This window comes from Lissotriton helveticus, chromosome 7, assembly GCF_964261635.1.
Source record: "Lissotriton helveticus chromosome 7, aLisHel1.1, whole genome shotgun sequence".
Lineage (NCBI taxonomy): Eukaryota > Metazoa > Chordata > Amphibia > Caudata > Salamandridae > Lissotriton > Lissotriton helveticus.
The window spans coordinates 1,771,051,641-1,771,076,177 of NC_136068.1; the positions used below are offsets into that span (position 1 = coordinate 1,771,051,641).

The following is a 24,537-nucleotide window of genomic DNA, read 5'->3' on the forward strand; positions in this document are numbered from 1 at the left end:
CAAAAGTGAAGAGGTACAGGGAACGCCTCCAGATATAGGTAAGTGCAATTGGGCAGGAAAATACAGGTGTCATTTTTTAATAGAGCGGAAAAGCGTTTATAAATAGGAACAAATAAAAAATGACTATACAAATGGGCAGTAAATGGAAATAGGCCCAACGAATACCGGCCGTGAAAGTGCGAGCGATACAAGCATTCACCGTGCGCCCGGCCGCGAGAAGCAAATGGCGGCTGTGCGCGTGGGAAGAACAGTGGGGGAAGAAGCGCAAGAGAAGCTCGGGAAAGTGAAAGTGATCGCGGGAATTGAAGCGCGGAGAGAGGCACGCAAAGCACGCGCCCGCGGACATGCACTCAAGCTCTAGGCCGGCCATGGCAGCATTTCTTGAAGCCCTCACTAAAAGTCTCGCAACGGCATCGCATGCCCTGGTTCAGGTGAGACCTAAAAAGGAATTAAAGGGGAAGTGCTTGAAGATTTCTGAGGTGGGGAGCGAAAAGATGCACTCTGAAGTGCCGGCCCTGAGCACCGGAAACTACAGTTTCAAATTAAGCACATTTTGCCAGATGTCCTATTCCCTCTGAGGGGGAAATGTTGATTCATTTAGACCCGTCGATACCCAGTAGCGTAGCCAGCGTGTCATGGGCATAGTGCAAAGGAGCTAAGACCTGGCTGCTGTTCGAATAAAAAAAAAAACACTGCTATAATCAATGCTTAGTGGGCCCCTCCGGCTTCTCTACCCCGGTGCCTCTGCACCTGTCCCACTAATTAAAGCCACAGCCCTGGCTAGTTCGTGTCTCAGTTAGAAACATTACTGGCACACTATTAGTGGGCTGGGAGGGAAGAATTATGCAAATAGGAAGTATGCTTCAACACACGCAGTAATTTAGCTTTTTTTTTTAAACTTGGAAACCAGTTGAACCTGAATCAGCAGTGGCTGTAGCAGGTTTCCTTGATAGCTTTAGTTTACAGAAAGTTATGCATTGGTGAACTTCCAAGTTCAGCCGTGCATAAGCATGACAGCGGGAATTAGGAGGTGGGGCACTGGAGGCTGTGGGTGGGCGAATATGTCAGATATTTTCTCATAGCAGCCACAACAGAGTGGGGCAGCGGTCTTTACAGGCCCCCTCGCCGCAGCCCACTTTCATTTTCAAAACACTTGCTATTTATCTCGCACTATACAAAATCTGAGCTAGAACCGGTTCAGACCGGCATTAGGAAAGAGGAAAAAAGCTGCCTCCGTCTAGTAAACGAGTGCTCAGGGCAGCTGAGAGGTGCCAGCTGCGGTGTGCTGTGGCCCATCCGCTGCGTACTGTGGCCCAGCAGCGGCGATTACTCAGTAACCGCCGGCCATAAATGGTGCTCAGGGCGTGTCTCGGGGAAGCACATCCGAGAGCGGGCAGCCACGGACGGGCGAGTGACAGCCGCCAAGGCTACTGCGGCTTCTGCCAGCCGGCCACCATCAGCACCTCGCCTTAAGCCAATGCCAGCCCCACCAGGGTGCCCTCGCCGGGGAGTAGGCGCGCAGGTAACACTGGCAGCGGGGTGGGCAGAGCAGTCCCTGTGCACTCACGCTGCGCTCCTGCTTGCAGTCAGTGCAGCGGGCAGGAACAATGCAGCAAGCAGTTTATGTGCAGGCCAGTGGTTGGCACACTGACAGGACAGCTTTTCTTGTGAAGTTTTAAGGCAGCCAAGAAGGTGGAAGGCAAAGCCTTCTGATAAACCGGCACGGCCGCGAAAGTGAAAGCATTTGTAACCTGACCCAAAACAGATGGCAGCCTGCGCGCCGCTGCTGGCTCCCGAGAGCAAAGCGCTCTGGGAGTAAACCTTTCCAAAAAAGCAGGGACATCTACACGTCTTTGCGTCTGGCTTTCAAAATTGAAAGAACACAATTGCCCAAAGGCCAATAGCGTGTAAGCACCACATGCACAAGCTTTAAGAAAAGCTGAAGTGATTCCAAGAGGCCGATTTCCTAGCGCAGCACATGTGCGCTGCAATAGGCCCGACCTAAAAAATGACACAGCAGAGCAGACCAGTGAAGCGTTCAGCTGGCTTCACAGAGGATCATAGGAATGGGAAAGAGCTAAGACATTCACAATATTAGCCATAGTTTTTTTTGAACTGGAAGACTGGTAGTTATTTTTTTTAAATGGCAAGATGGGAGGAGAGGGGGCGGTGATTGTACGAAGAGTAGTACCAACTCATTCATATGCGCCCTGAGAAGGACTGTTTCATAGAGCTTTCTTGCTTAAATATGGGAGGTCCAGGAGAAGGGTTTCAGAGATCCTTCACTCGCACTGCAATCCAGAGATAGTCAGTGTTTCAACGAGATAGGAAGGAGAAGAGTTTATGAAGGGCTTTGTGAGTGATGGTGGCAGAATTAAATAATACTAATAATGCAGTGGGGCACTACTGAAGAGTTAGCATGACGAGTGATATGACATAATTTCTTCTGTCTAGTAACAAAGTGAGCTGCCATGTATAGAAATGCCCTCCGGAGTGCCAGATGAACTTTAAAGAGCCCGGAGAGGAGCACGCTCCTGTAGTCAAGTCTTGAGAAGAATAGTGCCTGGACTGCATAAGTCCTGCTCTGGAATGAACTGCCTGGTGCCTCAGAGTAGTCTGAGTTGAAGGCCTGCATTTTTAGCCGTAGCACAGATTTTTCTCGGACGGTTGCAGATCCGCGGATTTGGCATTCTTCACAATATATTATTTGCAATCTTGTGGGGGGAAAGGCTTCCATTCACTCTCGTACAGGCAGGACAGAATTCTTTGGTGAGATTAGTAGGACGTCTGTTTCGGTTGGGTTAACCAACTTGGAGAACTCTAGAGGCTGCTATGACCCTCTAAGAATGGACACCTGTAAACCTGTCTTTTTATTTTTTTACCTTCTGATGGTGTCAACTATTTTGTCCTAAGGTGCAGTCTCGAGATCACCTTTTGCAGTTAACTTGAACAAAGTAATTTACATATTGAGAAAAGCAAGTTATCCATTTAAGTCTAGTTAAGTTCTGTCACTTCAGTGCAGAAACACTGGCATTTCCGTTTGATTGGATATACGACGGTAGCAACTAGCATCAACCGTGATCACAGCACTAACTGGGGAGATTCTTGAAACTGAATAAAGGCAAAACTGAAGGCGTCTCACTATAAGGCATTTAAATGGGAAAAAACGCTTTTATATTTAATAAATAACAATTTGTTCCTCTGTCTAATTAAAAAGAGGAAACAATAGAGGAATCTGACATTCTCCCACACGAACAGTGATGTAATACTAAGAAATGCTTCAAAACACTCCCTGCTCTGTCCTGGCAGCCCAAATTCGTGTATCTGCCCGTCTCCTAGGAAAGGGTACGTCAGAAACTGGAAGCCGGCTGAGAAGCAGGAGTGTGAAACGGAATAGACTGCGGAGGGCAGAGCAGCCAGCCGCTGCAGAGAGCCCCACGCACCGTGCAACAGTATACAAGGCACTCATCAGGGGAGCAAACCCAGCTCCAGCAGGCAGGCAAGCCAGCCTATCACTGGAAGTCGCACAAAGGCTGGAATGGAAAGTAAGGGCATTCCTTATCAAACAATCCTCGCAGTAAATGAATAATAATTTTTTTTTTTTAAACGTATGTGACAAAGACAGCACCTTGGAGAAAACTAAAAGCCCCACTTCCTAAATATCCTTGTGTGGTTTAACCACCACAACGTATCCGATTTTAGACTTGTAAATCACACAAACTTAGGTCTACTCTCGTCTAAGAGGACAAGAATAAATCCATCCTTCCATAAACACGATAAACGACTTTGCTTCTTTTGTTTTATGCAGATTTATATAGGGCGAATGTAGTAAATAGTCCAAGTAGTCCAGATAGAGGTTGATAGGTTTATTGGAAGAGACAGCTTGAACAACCACCTTCAGCAGAATACCAGTAGAGACTGTTCTCTTCAACACACAGAGAATGTTACAGTGGGAATGTACAATAACAATTCTAACATGGAATACTACAGCGAACTCGACCTGAAGGTATTGGAGGGCTTTACATGAGCACCAGTTAGAAGAACACATTCATTATTTGGGAAGCAAGGGGAGATGAAGTGATTTTCCCAGAATCACAGGATGCTGAGCCGACGCCGAGGATCGAACCCGGTTCCCCCAATTCCAAAATCGGTCCTTTGCTTCCCGCACAGGCCACACGCACATCCCAAAATAATGCAAGGGACAAGAATATAACGCTGATTCGTTCTATGCCTCGGTCCTCTTCTATTTCACTGCCCCTTTAAGTGCATCCTACATGGACCAAACTACAGGGCAACCTTCTTCCAACTAAGCGCAATCTGTGCGTATATAGTAGTCCTAGACACATTTCAACCAGCCTTACCCTAAATCAGCTAGCTCCACCAGCCGTCGGTAGCGTGACGCTTTTTTAAGGCAAATGCCCGTCCACCTCGTGATGGGAAAAGTAGCATAGACATGACGAGAGTGGACCTGCGGGGGCGAACCATAGGATTTGTTTTCATTATAGAGTGCATAATAATTGGATCTACATTGCCGATCGTGTCTCGGGGCCAAATGTTGATGTCCTCAAGCGGACTCCCCTTTGTGGCTCCGCATCAATATGTAATCTTGGGGCGTTAGAGTGGTTTGCACCATGTTTGATGAACGTCATGTTTTGGAGGGGGGGGGGGCACTGCAAGATGTTCTAGCAGGGCTCGACAAATCCTCACGCCCGCTCGCATTTGCGAGGGAGAATTGATGAGGGCGAGCTATTTTCAGGTCCTACTCGCCCTTTCTGGTGAGTAGGAAGACAAACTAACTTTTGTCCTCTGTCTTTATAAACGGAGCAGAAGTGACAAGATAACAAGATTTAAAAGCATTTTTATTGCTCACAAAGGGAAAGAGCAATAAAGATGCCTTTAAATCATGTTGTCTTGTCACTTTTGCTCCGTTTTCAGAGACGGAGGTCAAGTGGGTTGCAGTCAGGTCGAGGGGATTTTCCAAGGTACTAGACCTGCAGGACTAGTCCATTTTTCGGATTTTTCGAGCCCTGGGTTCCGGTGATGATAAAATTCATCCCTCGCTCACCCGCACATCCATACCATTCACTTGAAACTGAATCACTCAAACAAGACGAAACAGAAGTTTACACTTCGCATTTCCTCGGAGCATACTTAAATGTGTGCATTTCTCTACAATGGTGAGGTTCGTTTGGTGGTTTAAGTCATATTCTCCCATTAAGGAAACACAACAAATCAGAACTCAGAGATATTAATAGCATCAGTTAAAAAAACAAAGCATTTTAATTCGATGAAATCTGATAACAAGTGCGCGCACCTCGCGCAAGTAGTGGGTGGGGGAGTGCGGCAGAGAGCATGCAGCGTTTACCTTGCGGGAGCGAACGCGATAATTGCTGAACACATCACGCCGCTCGCTACCGCAAGGGAAACGCAAAACGTGCACACGTTTCCAATCAAAGCAATGCAACGCATGCACGTTTTTGCCTGCAAAACCGGATCGATTTCAAAAGGTCTTTTTCCTAAGCAGTGCATGCGTGCAGCGTAGGCGAGACCTAACGAGGAGGCTGCAGAATAGACAGAAGAACTTGTCGAAGAGAAACAGAGAGCCTGCAAAAAAGGCAGTTTATAGCAGTCAAGCAGAGTGTCTGAGACTCGCCTCTGAGCCGGCACCAGCTTCCTGCAGACAGCGAGCACCCAAAGGCGCTTGTTGTGGCGCTATACGAGCATCTTCGTTCACTCTTGCTTTTTGAGACAGAGAGAGCACATGGAGCAAAAGCTTGAGCTGGGCCGGAGGAGCATACTTTGGAATACAAGGCCGGAGTGGTGTGGCATCAATAAGGACATGCGCAAAACTACCTGCTATATAAATGTGTGTTTTATTTATACATACGAACAGACGGGAGGAGGGGCCAATTTATCGCTGTGAAGGAGTGTTGGCCGACCAAAACAAACCATTAGTAAAATCGCCATAAGGTGGGGAACACACACAGAAAGGAGGGACCAACACGGACAAACACCAATAACAGGCTAGTATTGCTGAATGCCACTGATACCAACCAATGGCAGTTGGTGGGCGTGTAGGAATGTGTAGAAGAGATTACAACAGGTCTTGCAGGGACATAAAAATAAATCAAATGGAGGTGCACCATCTTGAATTGGAAAATGTGGACTGTGTTAAAATTAAAGCTGCTAGTCAAACCCGAATTATTAGTGCAGAAACATTTTCTTGGCTCATTCTCAAAGACGTCTAACAATTGTATTTAACACCTGCTTTTGCATGCTTCGGTCTGCCATTCTCCATTGCTCGGTCTCCTTTTCCATCTTCCATATCATCACAGATAGTTAATTCCCCTTGTAGTATTGTGCTTTTAGGATGGTTGGCTCGTCCAGTAACATCGCTACATATGTTCATCCTGTTCTTTCTCTTTCCAGGATTGCAGCGACGACCCCCCAGGCTTCATGATGCAGAAGGTCCCGATAATCCTTGCGAAGCCTCCGGCTGAGAGGGTAACTGTGATGCAAAAGCAGCTTTCTGTAGCTTTTTTCTGGGGTGGTGAGAGGGGTTTTTGTGTGTTAGTCTTTCTAGTGTCTTTTCAAGCATTGCAGTTCATCGCTAGGCAAGTTGGCAAGTCTCAAGTACTGCGTCTTTCACTAAATGGATACATATTTGTGTAGCATGAACCGAGCCACGGTGTTGGAGAGCTTAACATGTGACTGAAATACAAAATTCTGATAGTAACCGGAAGAGTTATGATCAGAACATACATTGTTGGACCATAGGCAGTAACTGTTAGCAGGGAACAGGTGCAAGATGTTGACGTTCTGCTGTTACGAGAACTCTAGGTGTTAGTCATGTAGATATATTATGAACATGGTTTTTTATTTTATTGTCCTTCCTGGAATTATGGCAAATTTGTGGTGCGTATGACTTTGTCTAGTAATTAATTCCAGATTCTTGTTGCCTGGCTCAAAATTACCTGGTTCTTGATGCTATTTATTTATTTGTTTATTTATTCACGTAAGAGTAAATACTTGCCTCCAGTGCAGTGTGCTTCCATCTTTTCTATACCATGTCTATCTCACCAATTTGTTGAATTAAGACCCTTGCTCTCCCTCACACATTAATTCTGTTCTTGGTAGAGGCTGCCTGTCCCTTGAAGCGTGGTTGGGAGCCTTCGACCTTCCCACAGCCACTAGTCACATATGTATAGGATATTTATATAGCTCAACCTAGCAGAAATCTAGCAGAGTTGTAACGGGTAAAAGATATGCATTAAGTTGACAAGTGAATAAGAAAGGTAGCTGGGTTATGGACGGCTGATGCATTGTGATGTGGTGTTCAACTCTCTCCTAAATTGGAGCAGCGCTGGGGCTCTTGTTCCAAATCCTGTATACATAGATGGAAATATTATGTCTTGTTTTTTATTTTTTACACTTCATAGTCTGTAATCTGATGGTGTCCTGAATGCGAATGTGCTGAGAACCACCAGTGATGGTGATCTTGTCGGCAAAATAAACTGAGGGAGTGCTAATTGTGATGGCCTTGTAAATAATGCAGATGGTTTTGAAAATATATTTCCCCAGGCCCTGGATGAGAACTGCTGCCCGGTCTGGTGGCTTAGTTGACTAATGTGCCTGTGTTCGATCTCATGGTCACAGGTTCAAATCCCAGCGGATCCACTCAGCCTTTCATCCTTCTGAGGTCAATAAAATGAGTACTATTGCGTTGGGTAACAATAAAAATCTGTTATTTAGTGCCATAATACCCTTGAGTGAAGTGGTCTTTACAAATACACGTTATGTTACGCTGCAGCCTGTTGGATGCCCCAAAGGGTGTTGGTGTGGAGTCTGGAAAACCATGGAAAGGGTTCTATCACCATCCACAACCGAGAGTACGAGGTCTTGAACATCATTTCTAAAGCCAGTTTCTTGAAGAAACTTTTTCACTTTCTTTAATAGAGAGAGCTGGTACCAGGCCGCATTTGTGTTTTTTTTTGTTGTTTATTTGGCAGTGTGTTTGAGGGTGAGGTTTGTGTCCAGTGTGAATCCAAGAGACTTGGCATTCAATGAAAGTTGAGGTTCGAAGCAGTCCATGTTAATTTCATTGAGCCAGGTTTGTACTGTTTCTTGTTCTTGGCAAGTAGTAGGAATTCGGTCTTGAATGGGGTGACCTTCAGGTAGGCACTGGACATCCATATCTGTATTATGTGCAGGCAGGGATTGAGTTGTTTTATGGCTAAAGCAGAGGAGTCTTTCAAGTACAGTGATTCTTGATGCTTTTATCTGAATAGAGCACCCAGCGTCTCCATGGAAAGGTTGAAGATGGCAGGAGACGGTATGGAACGGTACATGACTCCACAGGTGTAAGGCATCCTAGAGACATGGAGGTGTCCATGCAAACTAGCTGGTGTTGGTTGGAAAAGTAGGAGGATAACTAGTGAAAGACATTGGCGGTAAATGCCATTCCAGGGTGCACATAAGGGTGGGATGGTCGACTGTGTCGAATGCAAGTGAGAATCCATCAATACCAGGAGGCAGGGGTCATCTTCATGTGAAGTCTTGCTAGCGTCGTCTACGATGTGTAAGGTACTGGTGTCTATGCTGCAGTGTGTTCTGAAGCCAGACTGCTAGTTGCGCAGGAATTGATTATCATTGAACGTAGACTACATTTTTAATGATTTTCCAATCAATGGTAGGTGCGTCAGGGGCCAGTAGTTGGCAAGGTTGTCAGGATCTAGTGTAGGTTTTTTTAGGAGTTGGAGAAAGTGGCTTCTCACAGCTTCTGGGAAGAAACCTTGAGTGAAAGAGACTGTGATAATGGGTAGTAAGAGTAAGGGGGCATCCCCAGAGAGATACTAGGCCTCAGGTGTCATGTTCATAGCAACATACCTCTGATTATAGACTCGGAAGACAACTGCATCTAGACATGAGGTTGGAGAGGGTAGGAAGCAGGGCTAAGGACCACATACCCCTTGTCATTAAGTTGGCTAGGGGAACCAGTGTGGCCAAGAGCCACCAGTGTTTGAGCTGCTGCATATAGATAGGGAAGGGGTCTTTTCCCATGATTACCCATCTACCACCTGCATTAAAAGTTAAAGGATTGGGGCAGAGTACTCCTGCTTGGGAGTTCCTGCACTTAAATTTACCTGGGGTTTGGGCAGGTTTTTTTTCCTCGCAGGACCTAATTTAAGAAAAAAAGATTAAAACCTTTTGCTATCTTCCATGCTGCTGCTAAATGGACAGTAAATAAAAAATCTCTACAGAAATGGCTAAATGAGTGCAGGGAGATTAAATCTCCAGTCCACAAATGCATGATGATCCCATTATTTTTTTGTGGGATCGAAACGCTGTCGACTCTAGCACATTGACACTAAAATGTTGTATAATTACTATTCTATATATGTGTAATGGTGCCTCTAATACTTTGTTTGGCCTAACTATCTGTTTATGTTTTTGGACACGCTATTTTGCTTTGTCTATGCCCGAGTTTTTCCCTAACATTATAGACACTGCCCCACTTCTTATATTTTTTATAACGTTGAATTAAATATCACATTTTCTATAAAAGTACATGACAGTCGTTATTATATTGCTGTGCTGAGTGGCTCCACTTATGAAATATTGAAAGCGACCTCTGTTTCCTCATAATCACTTGGGTCCAGGCTTAATCAGCACTGCAGTGAAGAATCGCAGGATGAGGGCAGGGTCAAAAGGGTCAGGTGAGAGGAGTTGGTATTAAACCCCTTGTGATCAGGTAAAGAGTGATAGAATGCAGAGAGTGGCGGGGCGGGTTGTGAATAAAAGTTTGAGTGATATACGGATAGAGAGGTAGAATCATTGACGGAATCGGAGACAGAACGAGTGAAAGTAAAGACTGAGAGCTTTCAAATGTTATAAGAGAAATAGAAACAAAGCAGAAGGAATGAAGGCATACTGAGTAATGTGTAGATTGCTATAGGAGAAAGTGATTATGAGATAGCGACTGAGTGGAACACAGAGAAAGGGAGATAGGAAAATGAAGAAAATGACAGACTGATAACCTCCACTGCAGCAGACTTGAAGTGTAAGATCTCCTCTCGGCCATGAGCAGACATGCCTATTGGGGCAAGTGTGGCTCAATGGTTAGAGCAGGCAGACCTCGATGCAGAGCTCTGGCCAGGGACCAGGGTTCGATTCCCGCCTCGGCGGGTCTCCGGCTCATTAATTCCCCTGACTGGATATTCTCACCTCAGTGCCTGTTCTGATCATGGGTCCCACGCTGCAAGTCTGGGCAATAGCTTGCTTAGTCCGCACAACGGCCCCAAAAGCGCTGGGATGCCTGGCTGCACCTGGGGGGTGCCCAAGAGTGGACATTTCCCAGGAAAGCCAGGAAGGGTTCCTAAGCGGTATACGGACAGCGCCGGGACACCTCCGGTGGAGGTAGCTGTGCGCTTTACAAATTCCGACTTTTACATTTATTGGGCCGATTTGCTGTCCGCAAATCGGCCATGAGAGCTAAGGCTCTACTTCCTGTACCTTCCCCTCCACTACTGACTCTGAATACTCCACTTTAATAAATTTCCTCATAATGAAGTCTTAAATCTCCCACCTCCTCAATACCCCCCCCCCCCCTCCCCAAATCAACTAATTTTGTTCTTTAAATGGATCGTCCCAAAGTTCAGGGCTCGAAAAATCCAATTTTATTTACTAGACCTGCAGATCTAGTGACTTAAATAATCTACTCAACCTAATTATAATGCTCTTGACCCATAAACTGGTTTCAAGTGATGTGATCCTGGGCAAGTATTTTAATTCACTGAGACACCATTTTCTTCTTTATCACATATGAGATCACCTTCAAATACGCAAGTTCAGCACGTCTGCTGTACAGAAAACACCTTTGTTTGATTTAATAGACTAAACATTAGCTCCATATAGAATGCAAATCTAGCCCCATATAAGATAAACTTGACTGTAGACTTGCCTCTTTGTTCTTTAAATGCATTGTCATCTGGGCCTGGCCAGGAATGTCTCTCACATCATGTTTAAAAACTATCACTTTTAATAAATACATAACTATAGCAGAAAGTAGCATCCCACTGTTATTTGCAATCCGCTGATTTGACATTGAAATGGCCACAGAATTTGTCACAGACATGTGGTTTTAAAACTAAATTGTGTACTATGTTTGGAAATAACGTTTCTGCAAATATTTATCATTTGCACTTTGTAGGAAGGTGGAATCTTACTGCATGTTTGCCCCCACTTTGTTCCTGGTTTTTGACTTAGTTTGGCTGGGATCCCTGCTAATCATAGCCCCAGCCTATCTGCTTTCATCTTTAAATTGATTGCATGTACCTTATGTACACTCCAGATTGGTAACTGGGTTACCCTTGTGAGTCCCTAGTATACGGTACCTCAGGTACTAAGGTAATGGGTACCCCAGAGGCCTGCAAGGGGCTGAAGCATGTATTATGACACCCCTGGGAAGCCTTCCAAAATGGCACCACAGGTCTGCTACTGCAGCCTGGGTAAGGTGGTGCATGCACCCCTTACTGAGATATAGGGTACCTATATCTACCTTTAATCACTGACACATATAAACCTATAAGTCACTCCTATGGCAGGCCTCATCAATCCTGAAGGCAGAGTGCTTGGTTTTGTGTGAGAGGGTGCCCATGCATGAGGAGGACCCCTCTGCAGCTTTCGGAATCTATTCTCTGTAGCTGTTCTGTGATGCAGCCAGACCATATACTCTTAAGTGCATTATAACCTGGCGGTAAATGCTAACTTTGGAATGGCTGCATGGAAACATGTCGTGTTTGGTGTCAAACACTTTGGAGTCCTACTCCCCCGCCAGTCCTGGCGGCAGGGGTAGAATTCCACCCTTCTAGAGGGAGAAGACATGTACACACTTACCTAACCAGTAATAGTTTAAAAGAGCCCCAGCATCACAAAATGGATGCTGCAGCCACAGACACGAGTCTGACCTCCTACTGCTGGACGAAACTCCGGCAGTGGAGGCTTGGACAATATATTTCCTGTCACAGGAAGGTGTAACCACCTCCCAGATAGGCTTTAGTGTATTGGGGCTGGGTGGGTGCATTCAGAGAATGCTTTTCAGACAGTGCTGGGGGCACACTTGGTGTCCCTGTGCATATCCCAGTTCAAACCGGTTGCAGGGGTACTCAGCCCCTGCTCTGGCGTGAAACTGGACAAAGGGAAAGGGGTGTAACCACCCCCACCCTGGGTCCTCCCATAGGTGGGACTCTAGAGTAAGTCCAACCCCTAAACTTAGTATTAGTATAGGAACTCAGTCCTTAGGACTTTAGATTACCCGGGACGAAACTCTGTAACATAAATCCTGGAACTTCGACATTCTATTTCGACTAGAATCTTCCTTGGGGTCAAGGAGTGACTCCCCTATTCAAACAGGCACCAAAGAAGCATCTTGCTGGTTTGCATTTCCAAGGCTCCTGCTGGATCCTGACGGATTTGCGACACAGGACCCAGACTTCCAGACTTCTCAGAGGCCGACACGAGATCCCAGCAAAGCTGAGACCCGCAGCCCTCAAGAGTGACGTGGAACCGGAACCCCTGTACACCGTGCACATTTGCTAGTGCGTCGACTTCCTGATCTTTTCCGAAGTTGTGCATTGGGCTACTTGTAGTCCAAGCCCCAAACACCATTTGCACCGAAGATTGTGGGCTTACACTCCACGAGTGTTCCGTGTGCCAGCTTCTAGCATTTCCGCTCAAGACTCCTTCGCGATCCCTGGTCTGTCGACTGATGGGTCCCCACGAATGTAACTCTTCTGTTTCTTGGGCTTTCCTGGTTACTCCAGACGTGCCCTGACTCCCCTCCAAAGGGTGAGTCCCTCAGACCTTGCTGGTCTGCACCGAAGCCAATCTTTGCTTTCTGCATGGGTTGCTGTTGCCAGAGCTTGTTGGGTCCAATCCGGAAACCAACACTGCAGCACTCGTTATCCTTCGTGGGACAACTCGAATCCAGCTCCTGGTCGTTGTCGATGCCTCCTGGTCTTCGTGGCTGAAGAGTCAAGCTTCACCTTCTTCAACTGAAATCACCCGACATTGGTTGGCATCTTCTCTTCGCCTTCCTGATCACTGGCTAGTGATCCAGACTCTGCGCCCTCTGCTTTCAGGTTCTTCTCGACTTCGATCCAGGCTTAGATCCATCCGGACACTTTCCACTTGGTCGCCTGCAGCACTTTTCAGCAGCTCGCCATTGAAAACGACGACGAACCCTGACATCAAAAGACACCTATGCACCCGGCTTCCCTGGGTGAGGTAACTCGAGTACTCCGGTGCTCCAGTGGGTATTGACTCTAGAACTGCCTAGTTCTAAAGGGGGTTGCTCCAAGTCCTCTTCTAAGTGTCCTTCCTTTGTAATTTTCCAACGTGACTTTCCCCTTAGAAGTAAATGGTGATTTGTTGCTATGTTTAGACACTGCACGCGTCCCTCGTGGGTCTCCTGTGTCACTATCTTGGGTGGTTCCTGGTCGCCCCAGCGGTTCTAAAGGCTCTAGGCCTTGTATCTATGTCAGTCGTTGTTCTTATACCACTTTCTTAGTATATGGTTTGACGCCCCCAGGGCTAATCATATTGTGCTAATTTACTGTGTGCTAAATAGGTTTAACTGATGTACTTTTGCCTCTAGCCTCATAAAGAGACTAGAGGGATGTGTTTAGGATACATACATATATTTTATATATATACCTGGTGGTGTGGTTCTCCTTTCATTTGGTCATTCATGAGATTATAGACTGGTAAAACAAGCTGCTTTACATTCCTTCAAGACTTAGTCTGAAGGCTGCTCTCCACAGCTACCACTAGGATAGCTTTCTATATAGGTTGTCTTTAAACCTACCATCAATAAGGGTCGTTTGGACTGGTGCAAGGTGCCCACTAGAAAAGTGAACAGCATATGCCAGGCCAACTTCTCACACACATCACCAAGTAAAGTGTTCTGATTTCTTTTCCTCCAATTTAAATCTTTGTTTGCATCACACTTCTGAATTACAACAAAAAGTTATTTCATATATTCTGATCTGCTTGTACTATTCCTTTACAAGCTGTTCAAATGTTGTTTTCAAGAAAAAAAACAGACCTTTTACTGCATTTTGTTTCACAATTGTTGTCAAATAGCTCACTTGACAAAAAGCGGTACTTGTAAAAAGAGAAAGAAAAGTAACACCATTTTCCAGGAACACATGAGCAACAATTAGTAAAAAGGCAAATTGACATTTGACCTCTGTCCTCCAGCAGTTGGCAAATGTGTCAAGATAAAACAAAATTTAAAGGCGTTTTAATTGCTCGTTCACTTTCTGAATGAACAGAACACCTGTTTCTTCCAGCTTAAGTTTACTCACCAGCAGGGTTGGTTTAGTGCCAAAAATAGCTCGACCTGCTAAAATTTCACTCACAATTGTGAGTGGATTTTTCGAGGCCTGCAAAGGTATATTAGCTATGATAATGTCCATCTCGTAATCTTTGTTTTCCTACACGGAGACAGGAAAAAGTTCTGTTTGCATCTCCATGGGCTTTTACCTGCCATTGCACCATAAATGTAAGGCATACACACCTTCTATTAAGGGCCAATTCTGCAGTCATTCTAATAGGAGATACCTCCCGCTGCCGTATCCACTTGCCAGCCATAGCTGCAACCCAGGACCGGTTCTAAGTAGGCACCAGTTATGCTGATGCTCATCATATCATATTGAAAGGGTCTCCACGCTGTTGGAACTCAACATCTCCAAGTTGCTGATCTCACCTTTGGGCGTATCCTCTGACTGCCAGTGCTCAAAGCACAGAAAATCTTCTGTGCAGCCATGTTGCTCTTAGCAGCCAGCTAACAGCTTCTGTTATGATATCACAGCACAGCAACCTCACCGGTGATAACTTCCACCTCTCCACTAATTACTACTCCTCTACAACACTTCTTGTTAAATCAGGTAAAATTGGCCTCATACCCAATAAAGTCCACCTCCTCGCTGTACCTTCCTTGAAATCTTGAGGGGCATATGGGCGTGTTACTTTTTTCATTTTTTCGCCCTGTTTCCAGCTACAGAATATAAGTATGAGATGTACAGATTGTTGTGATTCCAATGCCTGCCTGGCAAAACACAGGTTGGACGTCCTTTATGAATGCAGTAGGTCACACTTCCATGCTGCAGGTTCTCTCCTCCTAACCCTGTGGCCTGCTCACACCATTTTTTTTTTTACCAGTGTTTATTTGTTTTTTATACTGTTTCATGCACAACAGGCTCAGCAACACATGATTAGCATCATATGACGAGCAGTACATTGTGTCGTTTACCTACCCTACCGGTACCAGGGGCCATGAGGACTCCCTGGCCCACCGGGCAAATCTGGGCAGAGAAAATTGAGCAATAAGAAAACTATGCTAAATTTTGAACCTGAGACTATGCAGTGGTTTTGGAAGAATTCGTTATGGTGTGACTATCTCCCAGCATCGACATTTGTTTTTTTGTGTATCCACATGAAATTACAGTATGGTGTTGGGGTGGGCCATCATGTCTATGGGTTGGGTAACATATCCACAGTAGATGGCACAGGTCCGGGTGTGCACATTGCTCCTGCAGATCCCCAAGTGTGCAGCCAAATTAACCCCCCTCAATGCCCATTTCTTGGGCTACATGCCACAGTTTGAAAACTTCTGCTTTAGTGTTCTTTCTGCGGTACGCAGTTGGTTGTTCAAATATACAGGCAAACCTCATGTAGGTGTACCTTTTTGATTAAGGGGACGTTAAAACCCTTCCCAAGCAACTAACACAATCCTTGTCAGGGTGAACCTCAAAAGTCACTAAGTTAACCTGTGCTTGACCCTCTGATAGCTTGGGCCAAAAGCAGTCAGGCTTAACGTAGAGGTAGTATGTGTGTTGCATAAATACTTAACAAACGGTAATAAAGTTAAATACACAACAGATATCCCACGTCAATGTAGAAAAATTGAGTACATTATTGTAAATTAAACTAGACCAAACCAACACAGATCCAATTAGGAGAACTGGAGATATGCAGTTTTAAAGGTTTAAGTTAAAATAATGTCAGGAAGCAAAAAATGTTAACTGTGGGTATCAAGCCGACCGGGATGGAGTGCGATCTAGATATAGTGGCCAGATTAGTCTTGCTGAAAAAGTTACCTTAACCCCTTGCGTGCTGCCGTCGGCCGTTGGCAGCACTACCTCGCCCATTTTGCAGAACTGCCGCGAAATCGCGGCCGCGGCAAAGGGCTTAAAGTTCAGCGTGCAGTGTTCAAAACTTAAGGATTTCATAGGAGGGGCTCAACTGATGCCAGACAAGGCTCCGGGACCTGGAGCGGCATCTCTTGGGGATCAGAAACTCACTCCACCAGAGGGAAGCTGGTCTCTGCCAGGTCCAGGCAGGGCCAGTTTCAGCAGATCATCTGGGCAGTAGCAGGCTTTTTATGTCCCTGTATCTAAGAAGAAGAGGTCAAACAACTGACCCTTGGAGTCACTCTGTAGTCCTGGGTTCAAGGAGATGGTCTTCTCTCCTTAAGCCAGCTAGGCAGGCCTGAAGCAGTAGGGCTTTTTTTCTGAAGAACAAGGCAGGCCTGAAGCAGCAGGGCAGTCCTCTGAGGAACAAGGTAAGCTTCATGCTCAATGGCAGTCCTCTGGTGTATAATGTTGTCCTTCTGTAGTCTTCTGCAGGTCCAGCAGAAGAGTGGGTCTGAAGTGCAGGTCTAAGTGTCCTTTTTGTAGCCCTGATGCCAGCTTTGAAGTGGAAGGATCCTCTAGAGTTTCCCTCCACAGTTGATTCCGGAAATTCTTTCCTCCATGCTCAGGCTCCAAGGGGTCTAGCGTGACAATAGAGTGGTGTCAAGTTCATTTTTTGTGTGCTACAGTATGCAGCTTGTGAAATGTAAATGGGACAGGGAACAGCCCCTCTCCCAGCTACACCCAGGTCCTATTGTTCACTATCTGGGCCCAATACGAATTCCTGATGGGGTAGCAATTAACAGGCCCAGGCAGCTGGGAACTCCTAAAAGTTCTCAAAGTTTAGGGCACAAAAATTCCAATTTTCATTTTCAAAATTGTAATCTTAAATCCGACTTTATCATTAAAGAGGATTTTAAATTACAATTTGTGTGTCCAGACATGACATTTCTACCTGTTCCCAATCAAAAGTTAGCACTTATTTAATGTAATAAGATAACCCAATGTCATCCTATGGGAGAGATAGGCCTCACATTAGGGGTAAAATGAATTTCAGAGTTTTTCACTACCAGGACAAGTAATACTTAAAAGTACATGTCCAGCTTTTTAAATACAGTGCACCCTGCCGTCTGAGCTGTTAAGGGCCTACCCAAGAGGTGAATTATATGGATGAACATGGAAAGTTTTATTTTTTCACGTCGAATTGACATTTTAGAACTGCACACGGGCATCAGACTTTTATTATTACGCAGCACAGTTACAAGACGCTACTAGGTGGTTTGATGAGGGCGACAATTGGGAGAAGAGGCTGCTCCTCGACAGGGTACCAGCAGACACCCTGCCATCGCTGCTTCTGGAGGGAGCGGGAGTCTCTAACGCGGTGCCATATGTAGTTAGGCAAACTGCACACTCCTGGCAGACCTTTGTGGAGCGAATCCTGAAACGTGCTCCATGCCAATGGGAACTGTTGGTGTGGGACCTACCACCTGTCAGGAGAGTGATGGGTAGTATGTCCTGTTTGGGTTGGCAGGAGGGGGGATGTAGTGTCCTCGTGAACCTATACCTGGGCGATAGTTTTATCACATATAAGCAGTCAATTTTGGGCTGGGACGGTGACAATATCTACAATATGCTGCACGCTTTAACAAATTCAAAGAAATATGGCCCACATATCCCTCAATCCCGTCGCACACCCAGAGCCTGGACATCATTTTCATGTGTGGAGCTGGCAGGCGCCTCATATCTCTGTTGTATAAAACCATGAGAGAGGATGCCAATTACCCTTTCCCAAGGGCATTCGCAACATGAAACACAGACAGAGAGACAACTCTGGGGAATGGGGACTGGAAGATGGGCGCTCTCTCACGCACAATCTCATGTAATGCCATCTTCTGACTTATTCACTACATTTATGCGCATCGTATATACATGACCCCGGAGAGAATACACCACATGGCTCTTGATAAATCCAATGCATGTCCCAGGTGTTATAAGGAGGGGGCTAATTTCCAGCATCTGGCCTGGGAGTGCCAAGAGGTACAACGCTTTTGGACAGAGGTAGAGGAGAGGGTCAGAAGTAGTGTTAGCCGTCGTGTACAATTGATGCTAACCCACTGCCTGCTAGGGTTAATACGCAAACATAAAAAACAAACCATGAAGGTCTATAAGCTTCAGCAACTACTACTAGTGTTAGCACAGCGTAGAGTTGTGATGGTCTGGTTAGATGCGGGCGCTTGAAGTCACGGTGTGGCTGAGGGATGCACGTGAATGGACCTTAGCGGAGGAGGTTCACATGAAAAGGTGTCGTAGAGTCAAGAAACTAGAAGAGGACTTAAGAGCGTGGAGGGAACTCTGCCAAGGACTGCTAATCGAGGAGACACAGACAAGCCCTCGCAGAACATCTGGGTGTATCAGTTGCCCGAGCTCTGATGAGGGAAGGGATTAGCTGACTGGTGTATTGGGAGGGACCCACATGGAATTGTTTATGTATGTCCAATAACCAGGAATGTAATTAATGTGGCTATTTTAAAGCTATTTATGAAGGCTCTCTACGGAATGTACACCTGTGTTAATTGTTACTCATAATGAATAAAGTTTATAAAAAAGAAACTTCATTCAGGCTGCAATGGCAGGCTTGAAACAGGTTTTAAAAGGCTACTTAAGTGGGTTCGCAATAATTGCTGCAGGCCCATTGGTAGCAATGAATTTACAGGCCCTGGGTACATGTTGTTCAACTTTACGAAGAACTTACAAGCAAATTAAAAGTGCCACTCTAGTGTAGGCCAATTTTACCATATTTTAGGGAGCGAGAAGAAGCATTTTAGTCCTGATTAGCAGTGGTAAAGTGTACAGTCCTAAAAGCCAACAAAAACTGGTTCAGAAAACACGAGGGGTGAAGTTTAAAAGTTTGGGAGGTCCAACACGATGTCTCTGAAGATGACTGATGTGTTTTGATTGTTTGCACAGACAGCTGCTGTAGGGTGATTGAGCCGAAGTGAGGATGGATTGGAGAAACCAAGATAGTGTGCCGTTGCCTCTTGCTAATTGCACGAGAACCAGTCCTTGATTAACAGTTTTGAAGTCGAATGGATGTGTGGAGGTTTGATTTTTCTTAGTGGCGTATTTGGCAGCAGTCATTTTTTTTTTTTGCAGGTTTGGCTGCAGTTGTATTTTCTTCATTCTTTGATCTCTTTGCAGGATTTACAAATGGGCCTAAGTGAATGAAATGTATAGATACGCGTATGGCTCAAGCCACTTTTTTTCTTTAACTTGAGGGGTGGATTCTCTGGTAGGAAGGTGGAGAAATTCAAGGATTTTTCTAAACCAGTTTTGCTGGATTCAGTTTTAGGGAGACTATAATCCATCATTCAGTAAATGGCAGCTCACCATTGACCTGAGACTCTGTGTAATTATTGTTCTGCTGGATGCTTCTACCTCCGATTCCTCATCTTGTGAATAGTGGCAGGGGCCTGACTAGATCCGGTGCTCAGCAATTCTATCACTCGCCAGTAGGTGGTGTCGTGCAGTTACGGTCTGTCCTGGCCTGGAAGTGACGCCAGGGCCACAGTCAGCGGTGTGGAAATTAAATTAAAGAGTGCGAAATGACTAATGAAGGCCCCTCTCCTCCTTCACCCCTTCTCAGCTTCTTACCAGTGAATGCTGGAAGGGCGTTGGAGGGAAGCGATGTTTTCCTGCTCCTTCATGTGCAACTTTTCTGCTGGATTGACATTCCCTGTATTTCATGACCTTTGGGAAATGCAGGGGCTTTTTTTTCTTTTTGTGTAGTGCCCCCAAGCTCACCCCAGGCTGAGTTTGCACATAGTAAGCAATGTTTTACTTTGTGGTAGGCTCAGGGTTCTCAGAACAAGAGTGCAGGAATAGTTTTCCGGCCAATCACAGGCCATCACGATTGGCTGTTAGCATGACAGCCCTGTAGCTAGATAAATGTTCACTTTAATTTAAAGCCTATCTGTCTAATGGACAAAAAAGAAAGTAAAACGTCTTGCCCCTGAAGGAAATCTCCATGTTTTGGGCGTCGGGCGATAGAAATCTCACATCCCCGACAATATAACTGCTATCTGTGTACATCAACATCTGTTTCTTTCTTTCTGTGTGGATAAGAAGTTCGCTCCATTGAGTTTCTTTTTTTTTTTGTCACTTGACAGAACATTTGCCTTTAAATGGTTTCCAGTCTCCAAGGGACATGCGTCCCCTCCTAAAACGACAGGGTTCAAATCCAATAAATATTGCCACAAAACAAATGTCAGTGACAAGCCTGCATGATGTCTTCTCTGGTGTCTGGCATATCCGCATGACTCTAAGTTGTACAACAAATTCACTCAAATGATTCAGAAGACCATCTGGGACCGCAAGGCCACAATAGGAAGGCTCAGAAGGTTTGATCTCAATCAAAGTTGAGGGCGCAGCTGAGTTCTCAGTCCCAAGGCCACTCCTGAGATAGGTCTTCATCCCAGACCAGATCTTTGGGTAAATCAAAGTGGAAAAAACACAAGACTTCCAAACATGGTCCCCCTTGTTCCTTCCCCTCTAGTAGATGTTGTGTTGTCATTGGCGTACCACCAGATCTCGGTCCTCCACCATGGAACAGACTCCCAACTAGTCCCAATCCAGCCTGAGTTCCCAGGGCCATCAGCCATGCAACAGGAAATTCAAGCCATCAAAGAGGCTGTATTCCAAATGTTTGGTACCCTTCAGGCACCATGAATTGGAGGGGGCCTCCGGTCGAGTTACTTTCGGCGGATCTGCTCCTGGTGCAGATTGAGCTTTTCGACCACACTTTGAGACCAATGCCTTCAATTCCTTCCCTGTGCTGAATACCACTCCAGTTCTTTGTGCGCTGTTGCCTACACAGGAGGGCAAACCCCTAGTCCTTTCAGAATCTGAAGCAAATCACTGCGTCCTTAACAGAAGTCACACCCAACTCGACCTCTCCCTCAGCTGCGTTCGGATACTTGTGATACTTCTTCCGCCCCCTAGATTCTCAGACACCGAGCCATATGATGATGCTGATGACGAATCGCAAGCATACAGTGCCGAAAATAATGTTCTGGAACTCCAGGAGGCCAGTGGCTTTGACACCTCCCCAAGTGCTGGACTAAATTCCTCTCCAGGCTCCTCTATTGCGGAATATGCCGCTTTTGCCATGGGAATTAGAAAGACGGCAACAATTCTTGATCTCCAGCTTACATCAGTGGAGGTTAAAACACATGTACTGCCTAACGTTCTGAAGCCAAGGAAGACCTCTTCAGAACCACTGCTTCCATTTAATGACACCCTCACGGACCCCATCTTGGGAACCTGGGAAAAGCCAGGACCTATCCCCGTCAATGAATAAATAGCCCAACGGCAGAGACTAACTCCAAAGGACCCAACTGTTCCTCCTACATCACCCCATACCAGAGAGCCTCGTGGTTGAGGCTTCCATCAGTTGACTAAATCCAAATGTGTTTCTGACGACCCTGCCAGACAGACTTGAAACATATGGAACCATTCAGGAAACTAATGTTGTCCTCTGCCAGCGTTATCTTCCTATCTGTCAGTTCGAGTAGCCTCCTCACTTGTTACTTGCACGCATTGTGGCACATGGCGAGTGTTATCTTGCCTGCAGCCCCAAGACTACCTTGGTTCCAGCCACTAACAGATAATTCAGGATGGTCAAGTCTCAGTGAAGTATGTGATCTGGTCCAGCCTGGACACTACTGACTGCCTGCGTAGGGTATTTGATACCAGGGTAGTGCTTCGGCATCATGCCAGAATAAGATTGACAGGGTTCCCTGGTGATTTCCAACAGTCCCTCATAGGAATGCCATTTGCTGGCATCCTTCTCTATGGAGACAAGACAGACTCTACATGAGTGCACTTCAGTGAAAGCAAAGCAACAGCTTTCTCGTTTGGCCTTCCACTGTCTGTACAGCAGTTTTCCCAACCAAATTACCCCTTTTGAGGCTTCATAAAAGGAATGCAGCTGAGGCCACAACAAACTTTGCCTCTGCTGCAATATACCGCCCAGTCCTTTCGAGGTCAGGGTTTCTGTAGACCGCATCCAGGCCCCAAGGGGCAACAAACTATCCTGTCCCCGCCATCCCTGTTACTGGTGCTACTGCAAACCTCTTTAGTTTACCCACAGTGGCTCACTGATGCCCAGTTAGAGGTAAGATATTATTTTACCTCCACAGATGTCAGTATTATATCAGACTGAGAAGTGTTTCAAATTGTCCATTGCCCTCCCCTTCCTGTCCACCCCTTCAGACAAACCACCTGCACCATAATAGCTTCCAGATGATCACTTGTCCATTCTCTGGCAAGAAGTTCACTCCCTTGGAGAAGGGAGTCCTAGAGAGGGTACCAGCATCAGAGGTCAGAACTGGCTGCTACTTTCAGGTGAAGGAAAGAGGACTCTGTTCTATTCTAGACCTCCAGCCTTGAACGTTTTCCTCAAGAAAGTTCAAGATGCTTATTTTGGCCCAAGTTCTGTGATCCAGATGACTGGATGATTGCTTTGGATTTGATGGATGCCTATTTCCATATCCTTGTCCTGCAATCCCTCAGATGCTTCCTGTTGTTTCAGGGAGGCCACAAGCACTTTGTTTTATGTGGTCCCTTTTGGCTTACCAATGCCCCTCGGGTGTAAGTGATGATAGTGGTTGCTGTCCCTCTTAGAAGCTTAGGAGTACCATTCTACCCACACTGTCATGACTGGTTGCTAAACAGGCTTGCCTCAAACACTGGTAAACCACCTCCAAATGACTGCCGACCTCCCTGACATTTAACATCAACGCTCACTTGACTACTTCACAGAGGCTTTCTTTCCTACGATCCATCCTGGTCATGGGGTGTTTTGAGCCTTCCCCCTGCCTCAACAAGCCCAGGATATTTGGGCTAGGATCCTGATGTTTCAACCCATGACCTAGGATTCAATGCAGGCTCCACAGTGGGGTGTGAAGTCCCACTGGACTCGACATCAAGGGAACCTCTCATATTTCCATCCCGGTGTCAGAGGAGACTGCAAAAGATCTGCAGTAGCTGTTGCTGGACTACAGTTAGACTGACTCATGCCCCTCTCCACCTGCCCCACCTAGAACTAATGGCCATGACTGATGTATAATTGCTGGGTTGCAGAGGACATGTGGAAGATGTTGAGATCAGAGGACTTTGGGCAGCTGCGGAAAGCCGCCTGCACATCAACTTGTTGGCGGGCGATTCGCTTGGCACTAGAGGCGTTCTTACCATCCATCAAGGGGGAATGGATGCAGGTTCTTACAGACCACACCACCGCCATGTGCTACTGTAGCTAGCTTGTTAGGGTTATGGATCCTGTGCCAAGATGCTCTGAGCCTTTTGAACTGGCTGAGTCATTAAGGCATCCTCCTGATCGTACACCTGTCAGGAGACTATTAGATGTCAGGACAGAAAAATGTAGGCACCGTTTCCTAGTGGATCACGAATGGCAGCTCTACTCCTAGGTGGCAAGGGCCATGTTCTACCAATTGGAGAAATCCCTGTCTCGAGCTTTCCGTCACTTCCGATAACATGCTTTTGCATTGTGGAGTTCCCAAGGCACCTCTCCCTCGGAAATGCCTTTTGATTGTTCGGGAGCTCACAACTTCTGTATGCATTCCTGCCTCTACCTCCCTTGGCAAAAGTTCTGAAGAAGATCAGGAACTTCCAGGTCCAAGTCAACCTTGCAGCACTGAACTGGGCAAATAGAGTGTTGTGCCCAGAGTGTGTGGCCATGAGCATCTGTCCTCCAATCAGACAGCCTCTTGGAGAGCATCTTCTGGAGAAGCAGCAGGGCAAGGACATGGAACCAAGCCTGCACAACTTAAACGTCCAAGCTTGTTAATTGAATGGCGACAGCTAGGTCTTTCTGTGGTGACAGTTAAAGGTTATTTGTTGGCCTTCTCTGCCTTTCTTTCAATTGCCTGATTAGCCATCTCTGTTGAGATTTACGGTGGAAATGCTTTTCTTGGAAGGGCTTATTCACATGTTTCTTCCGTAACCTTCTGATGCCCCACTGGGATCTTAATTTGGTTCTAATATGCACCCGATATGAAGCGATGAAGAGTTGACCTTTGAGGGTACTAACGCTGAAGACCGTATTCCTCATAGCGATCTCCCCTGAGTGAGCTACACACACTTTTTGTCCAACAGCTGTGTACCATCTTCTTCTCGGACAAGTTAGTGCTACGGACTTAACTGGTGATCCTTTCTAAAAGTTCTCAAGCACTTCCACATCACGCAATCTATCACCGTGCTGGCGTTCTTTGACCCTACTCATCTATCCAAGGAGAAGGAAGGACCCCATCGCTTAGGGGGCGTTAAG

The 24,537-nt window shown here is 46.0% G+C and overlaps 1 protein-coding gene across 3 annotated transcripts in view; it reads left to right on the plus strand.

The window, feature by feature from the left end:
• Positions 1 to 24,537, plus strand: part of SMG9 (SMG9 nonsense mediated mRNA decay factor) — a 193,101-nt gene that overhangs the window by 42,335 nt on the left and 126,229 nt on the right. For all 3 annotated transcript variants that reach the window (XM_078655499.1, XM_078655498.1, XM_078655500.1), the window contains one exon: positions 6,430 to 6,504. In XM_078655499.1, the coding sequence (XP_078511625.1) occupies positions 6,457 to 6,504 (48 nt within the window). In that variant the 5' untranslated portion in view covers positions 6,430 to 6,456. The remainder of the gene's footprint in view (positions 1 to 6,429; positions 6,505 to 24,537) is intronic.